At 44.3% G+C, this 17,175-nt stretch overlaps 1 protein-coding gene across 7 annotated transcripts in view; it reads left to right on the plus strand.

Moving 5' to 3' along the window:
- Nucleotides 1–17,175, plus strand: part of LOC111952472 (membrane-associated guanylate kinase, WW and PDZ domain-containing protein 2) — a 289,912-nt gene that overhangs the window by 226,057 nt on the left and 46,680 nt on the right. For all 7 annotated transcript variants that reach the window (XM_023971164.2, XM_023971166.2, XM_023971168.2 and 4 more), the window contains exons 9-11: nucleotides 5,533–5,715; nucleotides 8,323–8,855; nucleotides 9,013–9,184. In XM_023971164.2, coding sequence (XP_023826932.1) covers nucleotides 5,533–5,715; nucleotides 8,323–8,855; nucleotides 9,013–9,184 — 888 coding nt within the window. The remainder of the gene's footprint in view (nucleotides 1–5,532; nucleotides 5,716–8,322; nucleotides 8,856–9,012; nucleotides 9,185–17,175) is intronic.

Here is a 17,175-nt window from a genome sequence, read left to right on the forward strand (position 1 = left end):
AAGTGCATAGGTCTATGCTTATTTGGGAAGCAAGCAATTTGGGCAGCACGTGTGGCAATAGGCCTAGCTGATTATTGAGTTTCGGCTGTCAGTGAAAAGCATTGAAAATGTGTGTAGACAATGTGTCTTGAGTATAATTTAAAATATTGAGACAAGAAGAAGGGGAGGGGTGTGTGGCTAAGACATGGGTGTTTCTCTCCCGAATGCATGCACTCCGCTCTCCAGAATGTGCTCCGATGTCTCTGCTAATTCTTACACGTTCATTATTCCATTGTGTGAATTGTATGTAACCAGTAGGCCTAGTAAATGTACCATTAATTCCAGTCCTTTGGTTTCATTAATTTCTGTTAATGCATGAATTACAGTCATTTATTGTTCTCATTCTCGGAGTGGAAACATTGTTTGCAGAATGTTGCTTTACAGTCCTCGCTGTTCCATAATCTGTTTTTATTAAACTTCATTAGGGTACGGTGCACTATTTTCACCTCCAGATGAAAAGCGTGCCCAAAGTAAACTGCCTGCTACTCAGGCCCAGAAGCTAGGATATGCATGTAATTGGTAGATTTGTATAGAAAACACTGTACAGTTTCCAAAACTGTTAAAATAATGTCTGTGAGTATAACAGAACTGATATGGCAGGCGAAAACCTGAGAAAAATCCATCCAGGACGTGGTATATAAAAAATAAATAAACAATCTATTGAATTCCATTACAGTATCCATTGACTTAGGTTTCAAATTGCACTTCCTATGGCTTCCACTAGATGTCAACAGTCTTTAGAAGTTGTTCCAAGCTTGTATTCTAAAAAACGAGGGAGTAAGACCAGTCTGAATGAGTGGACCCTGCAGTGTCCCAGAGGTTTTTCATGTGCACGACCGAGAGCACGCCTTTCTTGTTTTGTTCCAAATACAATGCTTTTAGTTTTAGAAATATTTAGGGCTAACTTATTCTTTGCCACCCACTCTGAAACTAACTGCAGCTCTTTGTTAAGTGCTGCAGTCATTTCAGTCGCTGTAGTAGCTGACGTGTATACTGGTGAGTCATGCGCATACATAGAAACTCTAGCTTTACTCAAAGTAGGTGGCATGTCGTTAGTAAAAATTGAAAAAAAGCAAGGGGCCTAAACAGCTAACCTGGGGAATTCCTGATTCTAATTGGATTATATTTGATAGGTTTCCACTAAAGATCTCCCTCAATGTGTCCATATGTCAAAGGCATTAGTTGAATTTTAATTTGAGATTTTTATCATTTTAATTCATATTTTTATGATTAACCAGGTGACAATAATTTTGAGAAACAAAAACGTTATTATTGAAATTAAACTGTTTCACGAAAATGCGAATACAAAAATAATCAGAACTGCCATGCAGATAGGTAGAAATGGTAGGAAAAATTGTAAGCTTCCCCAAACTTGAATCTCACGAGCTGCCTATTGTCTTTATTATAACACCCAGAAGGTCCCGTAAAAATAACTGGCCAAATCAAATGCCTGTTCATTCTGGTGCCAGCCCTGGCAATACTAAGAATGTGGGTTAAATTTCCACAGGAATCACATACAAATACTATAAAATATGTATACTCACATACAGTAAGTCGCTTTGGATAAAATAATCTGCTAAATGGCATATAATATTAGATACAGACAGTACAGTGCACGCCGCTTATATTGAATGCTGTATTAGCAATCAGCCGCTTATAGTGATAAAGTTGTCCTGCACGGATGTATCACTATAAGAGGGAATATTATTGTGCCTGAGTTTGGCTGAGCGGGTAACACTGCAAACTCTAGTCCACATATGATCCCTGCGCCGGAGACTGGGCTTTACTTCCTGGTCCAGCCAAACCATTTCTGATATATCTCTCTTCCCTCACCGCAACAAAAAAAAGAAGTAAATATATACACTGCTCAAAAAAATAAAGGGAAAACTAAAATAACACATCCTAGATCTGAATGAATGAAATATTCTTATTAAATACTTTTTTCTTTACATAGTTGAATGTGCTGACAACAAAATCACACAAAAATGATCAATGGAAATCAAATTTATCAACCCATGGAGGTCTGGATTTGGAGTCACACTCAAAATTAAAGTGGAAAACCACACTACAGGCTGATCCAACTTTGATGTAATGGTCTAAAACAAGTCAAATGAGTCTCAGTAGTGTGTGTGGCCTCCACGTGCCTGTATGACCTCCCTACAACGCCTGGGCATGCTCCTGATGAGGTGGCGGATGGTCTCCTGAGGGATCTCCTCCCAGACCTGGACTAAAGCATCCGCCAACTCCTGGACAGTCTGTGGTGCAACGTGGCGTTGGTGGATGGAGCGAGACATGATGTCCCAGATGTGCTCAATTGGATTCAGTTCTGGGGAACGGGCGGGCCAGTCCATAGCATCAATGCCTTCCTCTTGCGGAACTGCTGACACACTCCAGCCACATGAGGTCTAGCATTGTCTTGCATTAGGAGGAACCCAGGGCCAACCGCACCAGCATATGGTCTCACAAGGGGTCTGAGGATCTCATCTCGGTACCTAATGGCAGTCAGGCTACCTCTGGCGAGCACATGGAGGGCTGTGCGGCCCCCAAAGAAATGCCACCCCACACCATGACTGACCCACCGCCAAACCGGTCATGCTGGAGGATGTTGCAGGCAGCAGAACGTTCTCCACTGCGTCTCCAGACTCTGTCACGTCTGTCACATGTGCTCAGTGTGAACTGCTTTCATCTGTGAAGAGCACAGGGCGCCAGTGGCGAATTTGCCAATCTTGGTGTTCTCTGGCAAATGCCAAACATCCTACACGGTGTTGGGCTGTAAGCACAACCCCCACCTGTGACGTCGGGCCCTCATACCACCTCATGGAGTCTGTTTCTGACCGTTTGAGCAGACACATGCACATTGGTGGCCTGCTGGAGGTCATTTTGCAGGGCTCTGGCAGTGCTCCACCTGCTCCTCCTTGCACAAAGGCGGAGGTAGCGGTCCTGCTGCTGGGTTGTTCCCTCCTACGGCTCCTCCACGTCTCCTGATGTACTGTCTCCTGTTAGCGCCTCCATGCTCTGAACACTACGCTGACAGACACAGCAAACCTTCTTGCCACAGCTCGCATTGATGTGCCCTCCTGGATGAGCTGCCTACCTGAGCCACTTGTGTGGGTTGTAGACTCCGTCTCATGCTACCACTAGAGTGAAAGCACCGCCAGCATTCAAAAGTGACCAATACATCAGCCAGGAAGCATAGGAACTGAGAAGTGGTCTGTGGTCACCACCTGCAGAACCACTCCTTTATTGGGGGTGTCTTGCTAATTGCCTATAATTTCCACCTTTTGTCTATTCCCATTTGCACAACAGCATGTGAATTTATTGTCAATCAGTGTTGCTTGCTAAGTGGACAGTTTGATTTCACAGAAGTGTGATTGACTTGGAGTTACATTGTGTTGTTTAAGTGTTACCTTTATTTTTTTGAGCAGTATATATATATATGTAGTTGAAGTTGGAAGTTTACATATCCCTTAGCCAAATACTTTAAACTCAGTATTTCACAATCTCTGACATTTAACCCCAGTAAAAATTCCCTGTCTTAGGTCAGTTAGGATCACAACTTTTTTTAAGAATGTGAAATGTCAGAATAATAGTAGAGAGAATGATTTATTTCAGCTTTTATTTCTCTCATCACATTCCCAGTGGGTCAGAAGTTTACATACACTCAATTAGCATTTGGTAGCATTGCCATTCAATTGTTTAACTTGGGTCAAACGTTTCGGGTAGCCTTCAACAAGGTTCCCACATAAGTTGGGTGACTTTTTGTCCCATTCCTCCTGACTGAGCTGGTGTAACTGAGTCAGGTTTGTAGGCCTCCTTGCTCGCGCATGCTTTTTCAGTTCTGCCAACACATTTTCTATGGGATTGAGGTCAGGGCTTTGAGATGACCTCTCCAATACCTTGACTTTGTTGTCCTTAGCCATTTTGCCACAACTTTGGAAGTATGCTTGGGGTCCTTGTCCATTTGGAAGACCCATTTACGACCAAGCTTTAACTTCCTGACTGATGTCTTGAGATGTTGCTTCAATATATCCCATAATTTTCCAGCCTCATGATGCCATCTTTTTTGTGCACCAGTCCTCCTGCAGAAAGCCACCCCACAACATGATGCTGCCACCCATGCTTCACGGTTGGGAGGGTGTTCTTCAGCTTGCAAGCCTCCCCCTTTTCCTCCAAACATAACGATGGTCACTATGGCCAAACAGTTCTATTTTTTGGTTAATCAGACGAGAGACATTTCTCCAAAAAGTACAATCTTTGTCCGCATGTGCAGTTGCAAACCGTTGTCTGGCTTTTTTATGGCGGTTTTGGAGCAGTGGCTTCTTCCTTGCTGAGCGACCTTTCAGGTTATGTCGATATAGGACTCGTTTTACTGTGGATATAGATACTTTTGTACCTGTTACCTCCAGCATCTTCACAAGGTCCTTTGCTGTTGTTCTGGGATTGATTTGCACTTTTCGCACCAAAGTACGCTCATTTCTAGGAGACAGAACGCGTCTCCTTCCTGAGCAGTATGACGGCTGCGTTGGCCCATGGTGTTTACACTTGCGTACTATTGTTTGTACAGATGAATGTGGTACCTTCAGGCGTTTGGTAATTGCTCCCAAGGATGAACCAGACTTGTGGAGGTCTACACGTTTTTTTCCGAGGTCTTGGCTGATTTGTTTTGATTTTCCCATGAAGACAAGCAAAGAGGCACTGAGTTTGAAGGTAGGCCTTGAAATACATCCACAGGTACACATCCAATTGACTCACATGTTGCCAATTAGCCTATCGGAAGCTTCTGAAGCCATGACACCATTTTATGGAATTTTCCAAGCTGTTTAAAGGCACAGTCAATTTAGTGTATGTAAACTTCTGACTTACTGGAATTGTGATGCAGTGAAATATAAGTGAAATAATCTGTCTGTAAACAATTGTTGGAAAAATGTACTTGTGCCATGCACAAAGTAGATATCCTAAACGACTTGCCAAAACTATAGTTTGTTAACAAGAAATTTGTGGAGTGGTTGAAAACGAGTGTTAATGACTCCAACCTAAGTGTATGTAAACTTCTGACTTCAACTGTAGTATGGTCTTCTGTCATTCATCTCACAGGGATTTGTCTGCTATTGAAATCCTTGTGCGGGCCACCTAAGCTTTCTTTGGGGTCGCATAAGTCCAAATAGTAGAAAATATTAGTATTTTTTTCATAATAAATATACTATATACTGTGACCCGTTTCAAGAATAATAGGCATATGTCACACGTCACTACTTCAAAGGAGAAGCACAATAGTTTTAATTGTTCGTTTTTTTATTAAATCCCCCCAACATTTTGGGGTGCCTCCCAAGTGACGCAAGAAAATTGTGGAGTGGTTGAAAAACTAGTTTTAATGACTCCAACCTAAGTGTATGTAAACTTCCGACTTCAACTGCATATATATATTTTAGGAGTGATTATTCTACTGTATTACTGGCCTACTCTAACCCCACCCCCCACCCCACAATTCTCCAGAGAAGCCCCCATTCACGAGGGACCCCACCCAGCTGAAGGGCTCCTTTCTGTCCACGGCTCTCCAGAAGAGTAACATGGGCTTTGGCTTCACCATCATTGGAGGGGACGAACCGGATGAGTTCCTGCAGGTCAAGAGTGTCATACCCGAGGGCCCCGCTGCACAGAACCAGAAGATGGACACAGGTACTGTGTTTCAGGAACTAACCACACACACACAATTTATTTGTTACAAAATCATGAAATCTATGAAGCCACATTCCTCTGTGTGGGTGGGTGGGTGTGTGGCCTTTACCAAAGACGTGCTCCTCCAAACATAGACGTCCAAAGACGTGCTCCTCCAACATTCAAATTATTCAGGTATATAATAACATATCTACGGTCAGCCTAGGCTATATCTTGCCTATTGAAAACATACCTCACACATACAATACCATTTATGGGAGCCTAGTGTTTTTTATTTGAGGAGAAGTGCGATGTGTAAAGGATTATATTTGAAGCCAATTACAACAATGTTGACTGTCACCACTCCAAACATATTGAGCAAACACTGGAGTTTTTTTTTTTTTTACTTGTTACTGTAGCCTATGCTATTTGATAAACTGTATCAATCCACTATGGACTAGGAAGAGAATATTCCATGCCCCCAGCTGAATTGGAGTCGATGACAACCCAAAGACTGTCAATAACCTACAGAACTTGAGACAACGGCATACAGTTTAAAGCCATGAAATGCGTTGATTGGCCAATGAGTGGCCAAGCCCTCATCACGTCTACAATTTATTTATCCATCAAAACCCAGTACTTTCGTGCCATCGCTAGCTATGGCGCTCATAATTCCCACAGTGAAAATAGCTCAAATATTTCTGACACAACCCTGGACCAGCACTAACATTTACCATTAAAATAGAGCCCTCTATCTCCCTCTTGCTCACTCACTGTCCTGATTTCACTCTCTTCTGCTTGCTGTCTCCCTCTCTCTTTGACATTGCCAAACCACATCACCACACCACACACACACAACACACACACACACACAACACACACACACACACACACACACACACACACAACACACACACCACACACACACACACACACACACACACACACACACACACACACACACACAACACACACACACACACACACAACACACACACACACACACCACACAACACACACACACACCACACACACACACCACACAACATCCCTGACTGATATTTGCTGGCCTATTTGAGCTGTGGTGTTGCTGTGTGGAGGGGAGTATGGGTACTTGTCTATGTGTGTCTGCACGCGTTGTGTGTTTGTTAACCATCACCAGGTTGGCATAGCAGTACCAGTGGCAATGTGGATGGTTGTCTCTTGGTGCCAATACGCTCCAGATGGCTGACATGTCCACTGAGACACACTGAACCTCTGCTACACACACACAACACACACACCACACCACACACACACACACACACAACACACACACACACACACACCACCACACACACACACACACACACAGTGGTGTAAAGTAGTCAAGTAAAATAATTTAAAGTACTCCTTAACTAGTTTTTGGGGGTATCTGTACTTTACTTATATTTTGACAACTTTTACTTTACACTACGTTCCTATTGAAAGTAATGTAATATTTACTACATACATTTTCCCTGACACCCAAATACTCGTTACATTTTGAACTTAGCAGGACAGAAAATTGTCAAATTCAGCACTTATCCCTGGTCATGCCTACTGCCTCTGATCTGGTGGACTCACTAAACACACATGGTTCGTTTGTTAATGATGTTGGAGTGTGCCCCTGGCTATTCGTAAGTAAAAAAATATAGAAAATGTGCCATCTGGTTTGATTAATCTGGTTTGATTAATTCGAAATTATGAATCCTTTAATATTTGATACTAAAGTATATTTAAGCAATTACATTTACTTTTGATACTTAATTATATTTAAATCAATACTTTTGACTTTACTCAAGAGTATTTTCGGGTGACTTTCAATTATAGTCGATAATTTTCTATTTGTATATATTATGGAACCCCTGCTGCCAAAGCAGCAGCTACTCTCCTGTGTCCAGAAAAATACGGCAGTTTATCAATCTTAAAACATTACAATCAATTCACAGATTTCATTTATATCATACTTTACTCACGCACCCCCCCCCCCCCCCCCACACACACCCATGTAGAGCTTTGCCTTCAAGCCTTCACTCTGCTGCCATACTGATATCATGGGCCTCTGTGACACTCTAGGGCAGGGGTCGGCAAAAGGTGAAACCAGCCCACGAGTGTATTTCTTTGGCCCCCAAAATATTTATGTTTTTGGCGGATTTTAGTGTTTGGTAAAAATGTACTGTACAATCACCAATTCAGCAAAGAAAATCTGCTCCTAAAAATAAAAAGAGAGACGTGATCATGTCTCACTGTTATCAAGGTAAATACCATCTATTTTTGGGTATACTTTGTAAGTGCCTTAATGTGCCTTGGCAGCAGCTAATGGGGATCCGAAATAAATACGTAACATTTGCAGTGTACAAATTACCATCTGCTCTGACAAAAATTGGCCCCCAGCTGAATCTAGTTGCCTACCCCTGCTCTAGGGACGTCGGACTTCTTCTGTGTTCACTAATTATACACACTCTCTATAGTTCGCTAGAGATTCCGATGACAGCTGAGACACATTTGAATGCGTTTGTTCAGTACATTATGTTTTTATACCCGTTTCAGACCATCTTCTTCCGTTTGATGCCTAATGAACAAGAACTCTGCCTCCTCCCCCTTTAGGTGATGTCATCGTCTACATCAATGACATCTGCTGCCTGGGCACCACTCACGCCGATGTGGTCAAACTCTTCCAATCTGTTCTCATTGGACAAAGCGTCACCCTGGTCCTCTGCCGGGGCTACCCCCTGCCTTTTGACCCCGAGAACCCCAGCGGGGCGTCCGCCGGAAACTCCCTGACCCCCGTTGGCATGGAACACCACCCCATGGTGGTGAACGGGCGTAGCAGCTACAACCATTACCTGGAGTACCTCTCCCTGAGCTCTCAGCTCCCTTCACAGGCTCTAGCCCAGCCAGGGGAACCCCACCCTGGGGACACCCACCTGGATGGGTCCTCATTGCCGCCCACCGACCCCGGGTCTGCTCCGGCCGTGACGCCGCGCGACGACAATGTCTCCATAGTGTCGTCAGGGGCGACGGGGATAGCCGGGGGCGTGATCCAGGGGGCGGAGCTGCTGACTGTGACTATGGTGAAGAGGGCGGAGGGGTTCGGGTTCACCATCGCCGACAGCCCCACGGGGCAGCGGGTCAAACAGGTGGGGTGTTATTCTTGTGTTAACCTTCTCTGTATGTTGTACATTTTGCATTGTGCATTCTACTGCTCTGTCTGTGTCCGTTTGTCCATCCATCCCTCTGTCTGTCGTCACCCCTACTTTTCCATCCTCATACCTGACTATGTTCCGTGTTGTACAGGTGTTGGAGCCGGTTGTGCAGGACGGAGTGGGTCTGAATGAAGGAGACCTGATCCTGGAGGTGAACCAGCAGGGTGTGGCGGGGGCGGGACACGGCCGTGTGGTGGAGCTGCTCAAAGAGTGTCCTGTCGGAGCAGAGGCCACGCTACTCATACAGAGAGGAGGAGGGGAAGGTAAGTCTCTCTGTCTCTTGAATAGACTCTTTCTGACTTGATTACCCTTTTCACACTACTGAGCTTAGCTGAGCCAAGCCGAAATGTACTAGGTTGGCTTGGTTAAGCACCCACAATAGATCCTAGAATGGACTCAGTGCTGGAAATAACAATGGGAGGAGAAAATATCAGAGCCAGCATAATATTGTTCAGGTTGTCACATAAGTGTGAAAAGGGTATCGGTTTATCAGCATGTCTCTCTCTCATACGTACAGTATGTTCCATCTGCAGACACTTGTGGTTCAAAGGGGAGATTGATGGTAGATCTGAGATTATTTAGATTGTCTTGAAGGGTGTCTCTTTTTAGGCATTCACTGACAGACATACCACAACAGACCTGTTTCTACAGACCTATGTACAGTACAGTATTTAAGAGCACCCTATATGGGTCTTTGTCCCTCCCTTTCTCTCTTTTTTTCCCTTCTTGTATTTTCCCTTTTATGATTACACAGTTGGAATTTAGAGAGGGGAGATTGATGGATACAAAGAGGGGTACAGACAGGAAGGATTCTATCAGGAGAATCGGACCCTAGTCATCAAGGTAGTTGTGTGGTGCAGAATCGGCTGTGTTTGCACTTGACCACACTCTATCACTATCCTTTACGATGCATGTCCCTTTGTGCTTCTGAAATGAGTGGAAGAATGAAATACACCACCATCTTTGGCCCAAGGGAGTTGCTAATTACCTTAGGCTGCCTGTACCAGCCGACCCATAGAACAACTCACACACACATACACACACACATGCAGACTTGAGGACACACACACACATTCACACATACAGTGCATTCGGAAAGAAATCAGACCCCTTGACTTTTTCCACATTTTGTTATGTTACAGCCTTATTCTTAAAAGGATCTGACCCTTTTTCAAATTTTTGCCTAAAATGACATACCCAAATTTAAATGGATTAAATCGTTTTGTCAGCGGTTTCACACTCGACTCTTCTTGGGTATGACGCTACAAGCTTGGCACAGATCCTCTCAAGCTCTGTCAGGTTAGATGGGGAGCATCGCTGCACAGCTATTTTCAGGTCTCTCCAGAGATGTTCGATCGGGTTCAAGTCCGGGCTCTGGCTGGGCCACTCAAGGACAATCAGAAACTTGTCCCGAAGCCACTCCTGCGTAGTCTTGGATGTGTGCTAAGGGTCGTTGTCCTGTTGGAAGGTGAACCTTCCCCCCCAGTCTGAGGTCCTGAGCGCTCTGGAGCAAGTTTTCATCAAAGATCTCTCTGTACTTTGCTCCATTCAGCTTTCTCTCGATCCTAGCTAGTCTCCCAGGCCCTGCCCCTGAAAAAGATCCCCACAGCATAATGCTGCCACCACCATGCTTCACCGTAGGGATGGTGCCAGGTTTTTCTTCCAGACGTGATGCTTAGCATTCAGGCCAAAGAGTTCCATCTGGGTTTCATCAGACCAGAGAATCTTGTTTCTCATGGTCTGAGAGTCCTTTAGATGCCTTTTGACAGACTCCAAGCGGGCTGTCAAATCAAATCAAACTTTGTCAAATGCACCGAATACAACATGTGTAGACTTTACCGGGAAATGCTTGCTTACAAGCCCTTAACCAACAGTGCAGTTCAAGAAGAATGAAATATTTACCAAGTAGATAATAATAATAAAAAGTAACAGAATAAGAATAACAATATCAAGGCTATATACAGGGGGCACCGGTACTGAGTCAGTGTGTGGGGGTACAGGCTAGTTGAGGTAACCTGTACATGTAGGTGGGTGCGAAGTGACTTTGCATAGGTAACAAACAACCAGTGAGTAGCAGCAGTGTGCAAAAGGGAGGGGGGGGTCAATGTAAATTTTATGAATTGTTCAGCAGTCTTATGGCTTGGGCGTAGAAGCTGTTGAGGAGCCTTTTGGTCCTAGACATGGCGCTCCGGTACCGCTTGCCGTGCGGTACCAGAGCGCCAAGTCTAGAACCAAAAGGCATGTGCCTTTTACTGAGGAGTGGATTCCGTCTGGCCACTCTACCATAAAGACCTGATTGGTGGAGTTCTGCGGAGATGGTTGTCCTTCTGTAAGTTTCTCCCATCTCCACAGTGGAATTCTGGAGCTCTGTCAGAGTGACCATTGCATTCTTGTTCACCTCCCTGACCAAGGCCCTTCTCAGTTTGGCCGGGTGGCCAGCTCTAGGAAGTCTCTTGGTGGTTCCAAACTTCTACCATTTAAGAATGATGGAGGCCACTGTGTTCTTGGGGACCTTCAATGCTGCAGATATGTTTTGGTACCCTTCCCCATAATTATGCCTCGACACAATCCTGTCTCGGAGCTCTGCGGACAATTCCTTCAACCTCATGGCTTGGTTTTTGCTCTGACCTGCACTGTCAACTGTGGGACCTTTCCAAAGGTGCAAAGCTGTCATCAAGGCAAAGGGTGGGTACTTTGAAGAATCTAAAATCTATATATATATATATATTGATTTGTTTAACACTTTTTTGGTTACAACATGATTCCATATGTGTTATTTCATAGTTTTGATGTCTTCACTATTATTCTACAATGTAGAAATTATAAATTTTTTAAACACTTGAATGAGTAGGTGTGTTCAAACTTTTGACTGGTACTGTATATAAAAACAAAAAACTTGCCTACCCAGCCTGGCAAGAGCGTCCCAAAGGGTGTTTAGTTTCCCCAGTGGCTCTGCATGCGCGGAGAGGGTATTCTCTGCTGCTGGCCTGCTCTCCAGGCACCATCGCATGAGCCTGAAGCCACAGACTCTGAATTCACTTTTAGAAAGTTTGGCCAAAGGCACTGAGCCTAATAAGGCATTTTTTGTTTCATTTGAATTTAATTATAAGTAAGTCACAGCCTATGTGCGCAATTTATAGAATATAATGATTTAATACAATGAAATGTTGTTTAAATGCTGAGCGCTTAATGTTCCAGCCAGCCTAGTGTGTCGCACTCGCAAATGCTTCACTATTTCTTTAGGTGTCGGCTATAGCCTCAAAATAATAGGCAAATAATATAGCGTAAATAATTCATTTTTGTTCCTTCTTAGGCTACCTGACTGGCTCCTGACTTATTTAAAGTGTTTATATATAAATCATGTGGCCTATTTGAAATGATGAGTGCCTATTACAGAAACCTTTTCATGTTGTTTACTAGAACACTTTTCATTCAAATCAAATGGTTTGGTTTCAATACTTCAAAACCAAAATGGTAGGTCCAGGTAGTCACAAAAATAGATGGGTGATTTTAATGAATGGAGCTAATTTAGTGCGGCATTAACACACACAAACAGCCGAGGGATGTTTGGCTCCATAATGGCCAGGCCCAAAGGATTCTGGTATGATATGGATGTGATGGCACAGCTGCTGCCTGTTAGACATGGTGTGACAGAGGGAAAGAGAAGAATAGGAAAATGGACCGCACACTTATGTGACAACCTGAACAATATTATGTTGGCTCTGATATTTTCTCCTCCAAAGGTTTCAATGCATATAGTTAATTTAAGTACAGTTTAGTTTACTTAGTTTATAGTTCATTAAATGATAGTGTTTAAATTGCAGCTAGCCTTTACTGGTACACATGCAACAGCCTCTGCACTCAGGTCTAGATAACAGTCAATCACTGCTGGTAGACATACATACACAAACTGCATTTTCCCTTTTTCCGCTAGCTATTTCGCACTGACACTATACACACACTGGACTCCGACCACCCACACGCTCACACATACTTACACTGACACCGTAACACACACATACACAGCCTCGGTGTGAAAGAGCAAAATATGATGATCTGATGATCCCATATATCCAGTGGAAACATCATCTAATACCTGAAAACGTTTCCCTTGCGCAAAAACAGCTGTCTGTCCTGAGCTCACTGGCACAGGAAACAATAGGCTAGTTGATACAATGATGCAAGTTTGCTAGCGACATCTTCGGGCCGGACCAAGTTTTAATGTGGCACTTCACCAGCGATAGCTCAAGTCACAATAAATAGAAAGGGAGGCAGACAGGCGGAGTAGAGGGGGGGTTCTACTAAGCTATATGGAATAGTATTTGAATTTATTTATTTATTTATTTCACCTTTATTTAACCAGGTAGGCTAGTTGAGAACAAGTTCTCATTTACAACTGCGACCTGGCCAAGATAAAGCAAAGCAGTGTGACAGACAACAACACAGAGTTACACATGGAATAAACAATAAACAAGCCAATAACACATAAACAAGTACCTCTTAAGGTAAAAAAAAAAACTACAACAAAAAACATTGAATTTGCCATTACTGCTGTTAGCCCATAGAAACGCATTGAGTAACAGATTCACTACATGGAACAACAGATAGTACCGCCCAAAATATCTAAAGGAAGTTTGTTTTGAAGTGTCTGTCCTATATCTAAGATGTATTTAACCCCTTATTTTAGGCATTAAACCATCTCCATATATACTTCCATAATTTTTTAAAACTGGTACTTGGGACCTTCAGACGAGTCTTGTGACAACCTACATGTACGTGTTCGTGAGAGACTCACATTTCCACAGATTGGCCATATTCGGGCGCTGTTCGTACGCTACAGACAGAAGTTAGCAGAAGTGGCTGTACCAACTTCAAACGAGTCCCGTGACGCTTGTGGGGGTTGTAGAGCAAAAACGAGATAGTTTGGAGGCCAAACAGTTTGGACGATTCTGTGAGACACAGCCCATGCAAACATATGTATTTTGATGGGGATTTTATAATTATGTTAATTTGATTTCCACGGGGCCGCAGAAATTGCAGAAGGGTTAAATTAGCATTAGCCAACCCTTATGCTGAGGGAGACTAGCTAGTTTGCTACCACCAACCCTGTACACGCCTGGATAACTCTGCTGCTGTTGCACTTAGATTTTCTGTCTGTTCTGCCCTCTCCAACTCATTCACTGGTGCCTGCTTGTGCGCAAACTACTCGCTTCCTTTGCCTCTCCTTCGGAAGAAGTTCCGAATATCCATGTTTGCTCAGTGCTCCGCTGACTGAGTGACAGGCGTTTTGCTGAGAGATGGCATTGGGCACGTTCCACAGCTAAGGCGAGGCGACGCGACAAAACAATGTCATCAACTGACAGATTGCTATAACATATGGTGTGGTTAGCGGATACTTAAAATACCTATCAAGACGTTGTAAGATCTGTCAGGCGTCAGCAACATCTAGTATTAGACGCGTGCCTAATGACTTCTAACCAGTGCTGTAGGGGTGGGGGAGGGGTCAAGGGTTCAAATCAAATTGTATTTTATTTGTCACATACACATGGTTAGCAGATGTTAATGCGAGTGTAGCGAAATGCTTGTGCTTCTAGTTCCGACAATGCAGAAATAACCAACGAGTAATCTAACCTAACAATTCTACAACTACTACCTTATACACACAAGTGTAAAGGGATAAAGAATATGTACATAAAGATAAATGAATGAGTGATGGTACAGAATGGCATAGGCAAGATGCAGTAGATGGTATCGAGTACAGTATATACATATGAGATGAGTAATGTAGGGTATGTAAACATAAAAGTGCATAGTTTAAAGTGGCTTGTGATACATGTATTACATAAAGATGGCAAGATACAGTAGATGATATAGAGTACAGTATATACATATACATTATGTATAAAGTGGCATTGTTTAAAGTGGCTAGTGATACATTTTTGATCAATTTCCATCAATTTCCATTATTAAAGTGAGCTGGAGTTGAGTCAGTATGTTGGCAGCAGCCACTCCATGTTAGTGGTGGCTGTTTAACAGTCTGATGGCCTTGAGATAGAGGCTGTTTTTCAGTCTCTCGGTCCCTGCTTTGATGCATCTGTACTGACCTCGCCTTCTGGATGATAGCGGGGTGAACAGGCAGTGGCTCGGGTGGTTGTTGTCCTTGATGATCTTTATGGCCTTCCTGTGACATCGGGTGGTGTAGGTGTCCTGGAGGGCAGGTAGCTTGCCCCCAGTGATGCGTTGTGCAGAACTTACTACCCTCTGGAGAGCCTTACGGTTGTGGGCGGAGCAGTTGCCGTACCAGGCGATGATACAGCCCGACAGGATGCTCTCGATTGTGCATCTGTAGAAGTTTGTGAGTGCTTTTGGTGACAAGCCGAATTTCTTCAGCCTCCTGAGGTTGAAGAGGCGCTGCTGCGCCTTCTTCAAAACGCTGTCTGTGTGGGTGGACCAATTCAATTTGTCCGTGATGTGTACGCCGAGGAACTTAAAACTTACTACCCTCTCCACTACTGTCCCGTCAATGTGGATAGGGGGGTGCTCCCTCACAATCATCTCACAATCATCTCCTTTGTTTTGTTGACGTTGAGTGTGAGGTTATTTTCCTGACACCACACTCCGAGGGCCCTCACCTCCTCCCTGTAGGCCGTCTCGTCGTTGTTGGTAATCAAGCCTACCACTGTAGTGTCCTCCGCAAACTTGATGATTGAGTCGGAGGCGTGCATGGCCACGCAGTCGTGGGTGAACAGAGAGTACAGGAGAGGGCTCAGAACGCACCCTTGTGGGGCCCCAGTGTTGAGGATCAGCAGGGTGGAGATGTTGTTACCTACCCTCACCACCTGGGGGCGGCCCGTCAGGAAGTCCAGTACACAGTTGCACAGGGCGGGGTCGAGACCCAGGGTCTCGAGCTTGATGACAAGTTTGGAGGGCACTATGGTGTTAAATGCTGAGCTGTAGTCGATGAACAGCATTCTCACATAGGTATTCCTCTTGTTCAGATGGGTTAGGGCAGTGTGCAGTGTGGTTGCGATTGTGTCGTCTGTGGACCTATTGGGGCGGTAAGCAAATTGGAGTGGGTCTAGGGTGTCAGGTAGGGTGGAGGTGATATGGTCCTTGACTAGTCTCTCAAAGCACTTCATGATGACGGAAGTGAGTGCTACGGGGCGGTAGTCGTTTTGCTCAGTTACCTTAGCTTTCTTGGGAACAAGAACAATGGTGGCCCTCTTGAAGCATGTGGGAACAGCAGACTGGGATAAGGATTGTGAGCGGTCCACTGCATTGTGAAATCTCGACCAATCAAAACAGGCACCATGTCACTCCAGGTGCTTCTTGCAGTGCATGCTACTCCCTAGCGCAGTATATTGTACTGTTTATTTTTTATATTTTAAAAAATTATACTGCATAGAGTAATGCATGGTTATGGAAACTCATGTCAGAATAGATTGGGACTGGACCAAAAACATCCGGGGCTAAAGCCCCAGAAGTCCAGGCCTAATGACGCCACTGGTTCAGTGGAACTCTGGCAGCATTCCAAAGCCGAGGTAGTCAGACAAAAAAAACATATACAGTACACAGAAATACTCACACACAGCCATGGACAGTCTGATGCCTACTGTGAGTCATTCCCGAGACTGTCTTTCACCCTGGAGCCAGTAATCCCTAGGCTATCAATGTGGGTGTGCGTGTGTGCGGCGCGTGCGCTGTGAAAGAGGTTATCTCTTGGTGTGCCAGGCTGATAGTCCCTCAGGGGCCATTGCACCGAGCTGTTTGATGTAGGAGGAACACCAGGTGGGATGGGGGAGGGGGGGGGGTTGCTCTGTGTGTGTATGTGTGTGAGTGAGAGGAGAGGAGAGGAGAGACTGGGGGAGGTGGATGGGATAGGAGGTTGGCAGTTGGGGAGGGTAGAGTTTGTCACGCCAGGTTCAGCATAAAGTATACAGTAGAATCTAGACCGTGTGTGTGTAGATGTGTGTGCACATGCGTGGTGAGTAGTGAGTTTGTCACGTGTACACTAGATAGAATGAGAGTATAGAGAATCACACACTGAAATATTAACAGTATATTTAGTGAATGGGCGAGCTGAGGATGTTGATATAAGTCATGGTATTAGGAAAAGTGTTTATTTCCGGCGAGTGTATTTAATGGGTTTGGTTTAAGTAGCTAGCTTGTTGCCTAGCCACTTTGGTAAGTACTGGCCGGCTAGCAAGCTGAGACCAAAGATATGAGAGAACGTTTTTATGATTGAAGCACTTAC

This window comes from Salvelinus sp. IW2-2015, linkage group LG26, assembly GCF_002910315.2.
Source record: "Salvelinus sp. IW2-2015 linkage group LG26, ASM291031v2, whole genome shotgun sequence".
In the NCBI taxonomy this organism is placed as follows: Eukaryota; Metazoa; Chordata; class Actinopteri; order Salmoniformes; family Salmonidae; genus Salvelinus; species Salvelinus sp. IW2-2015.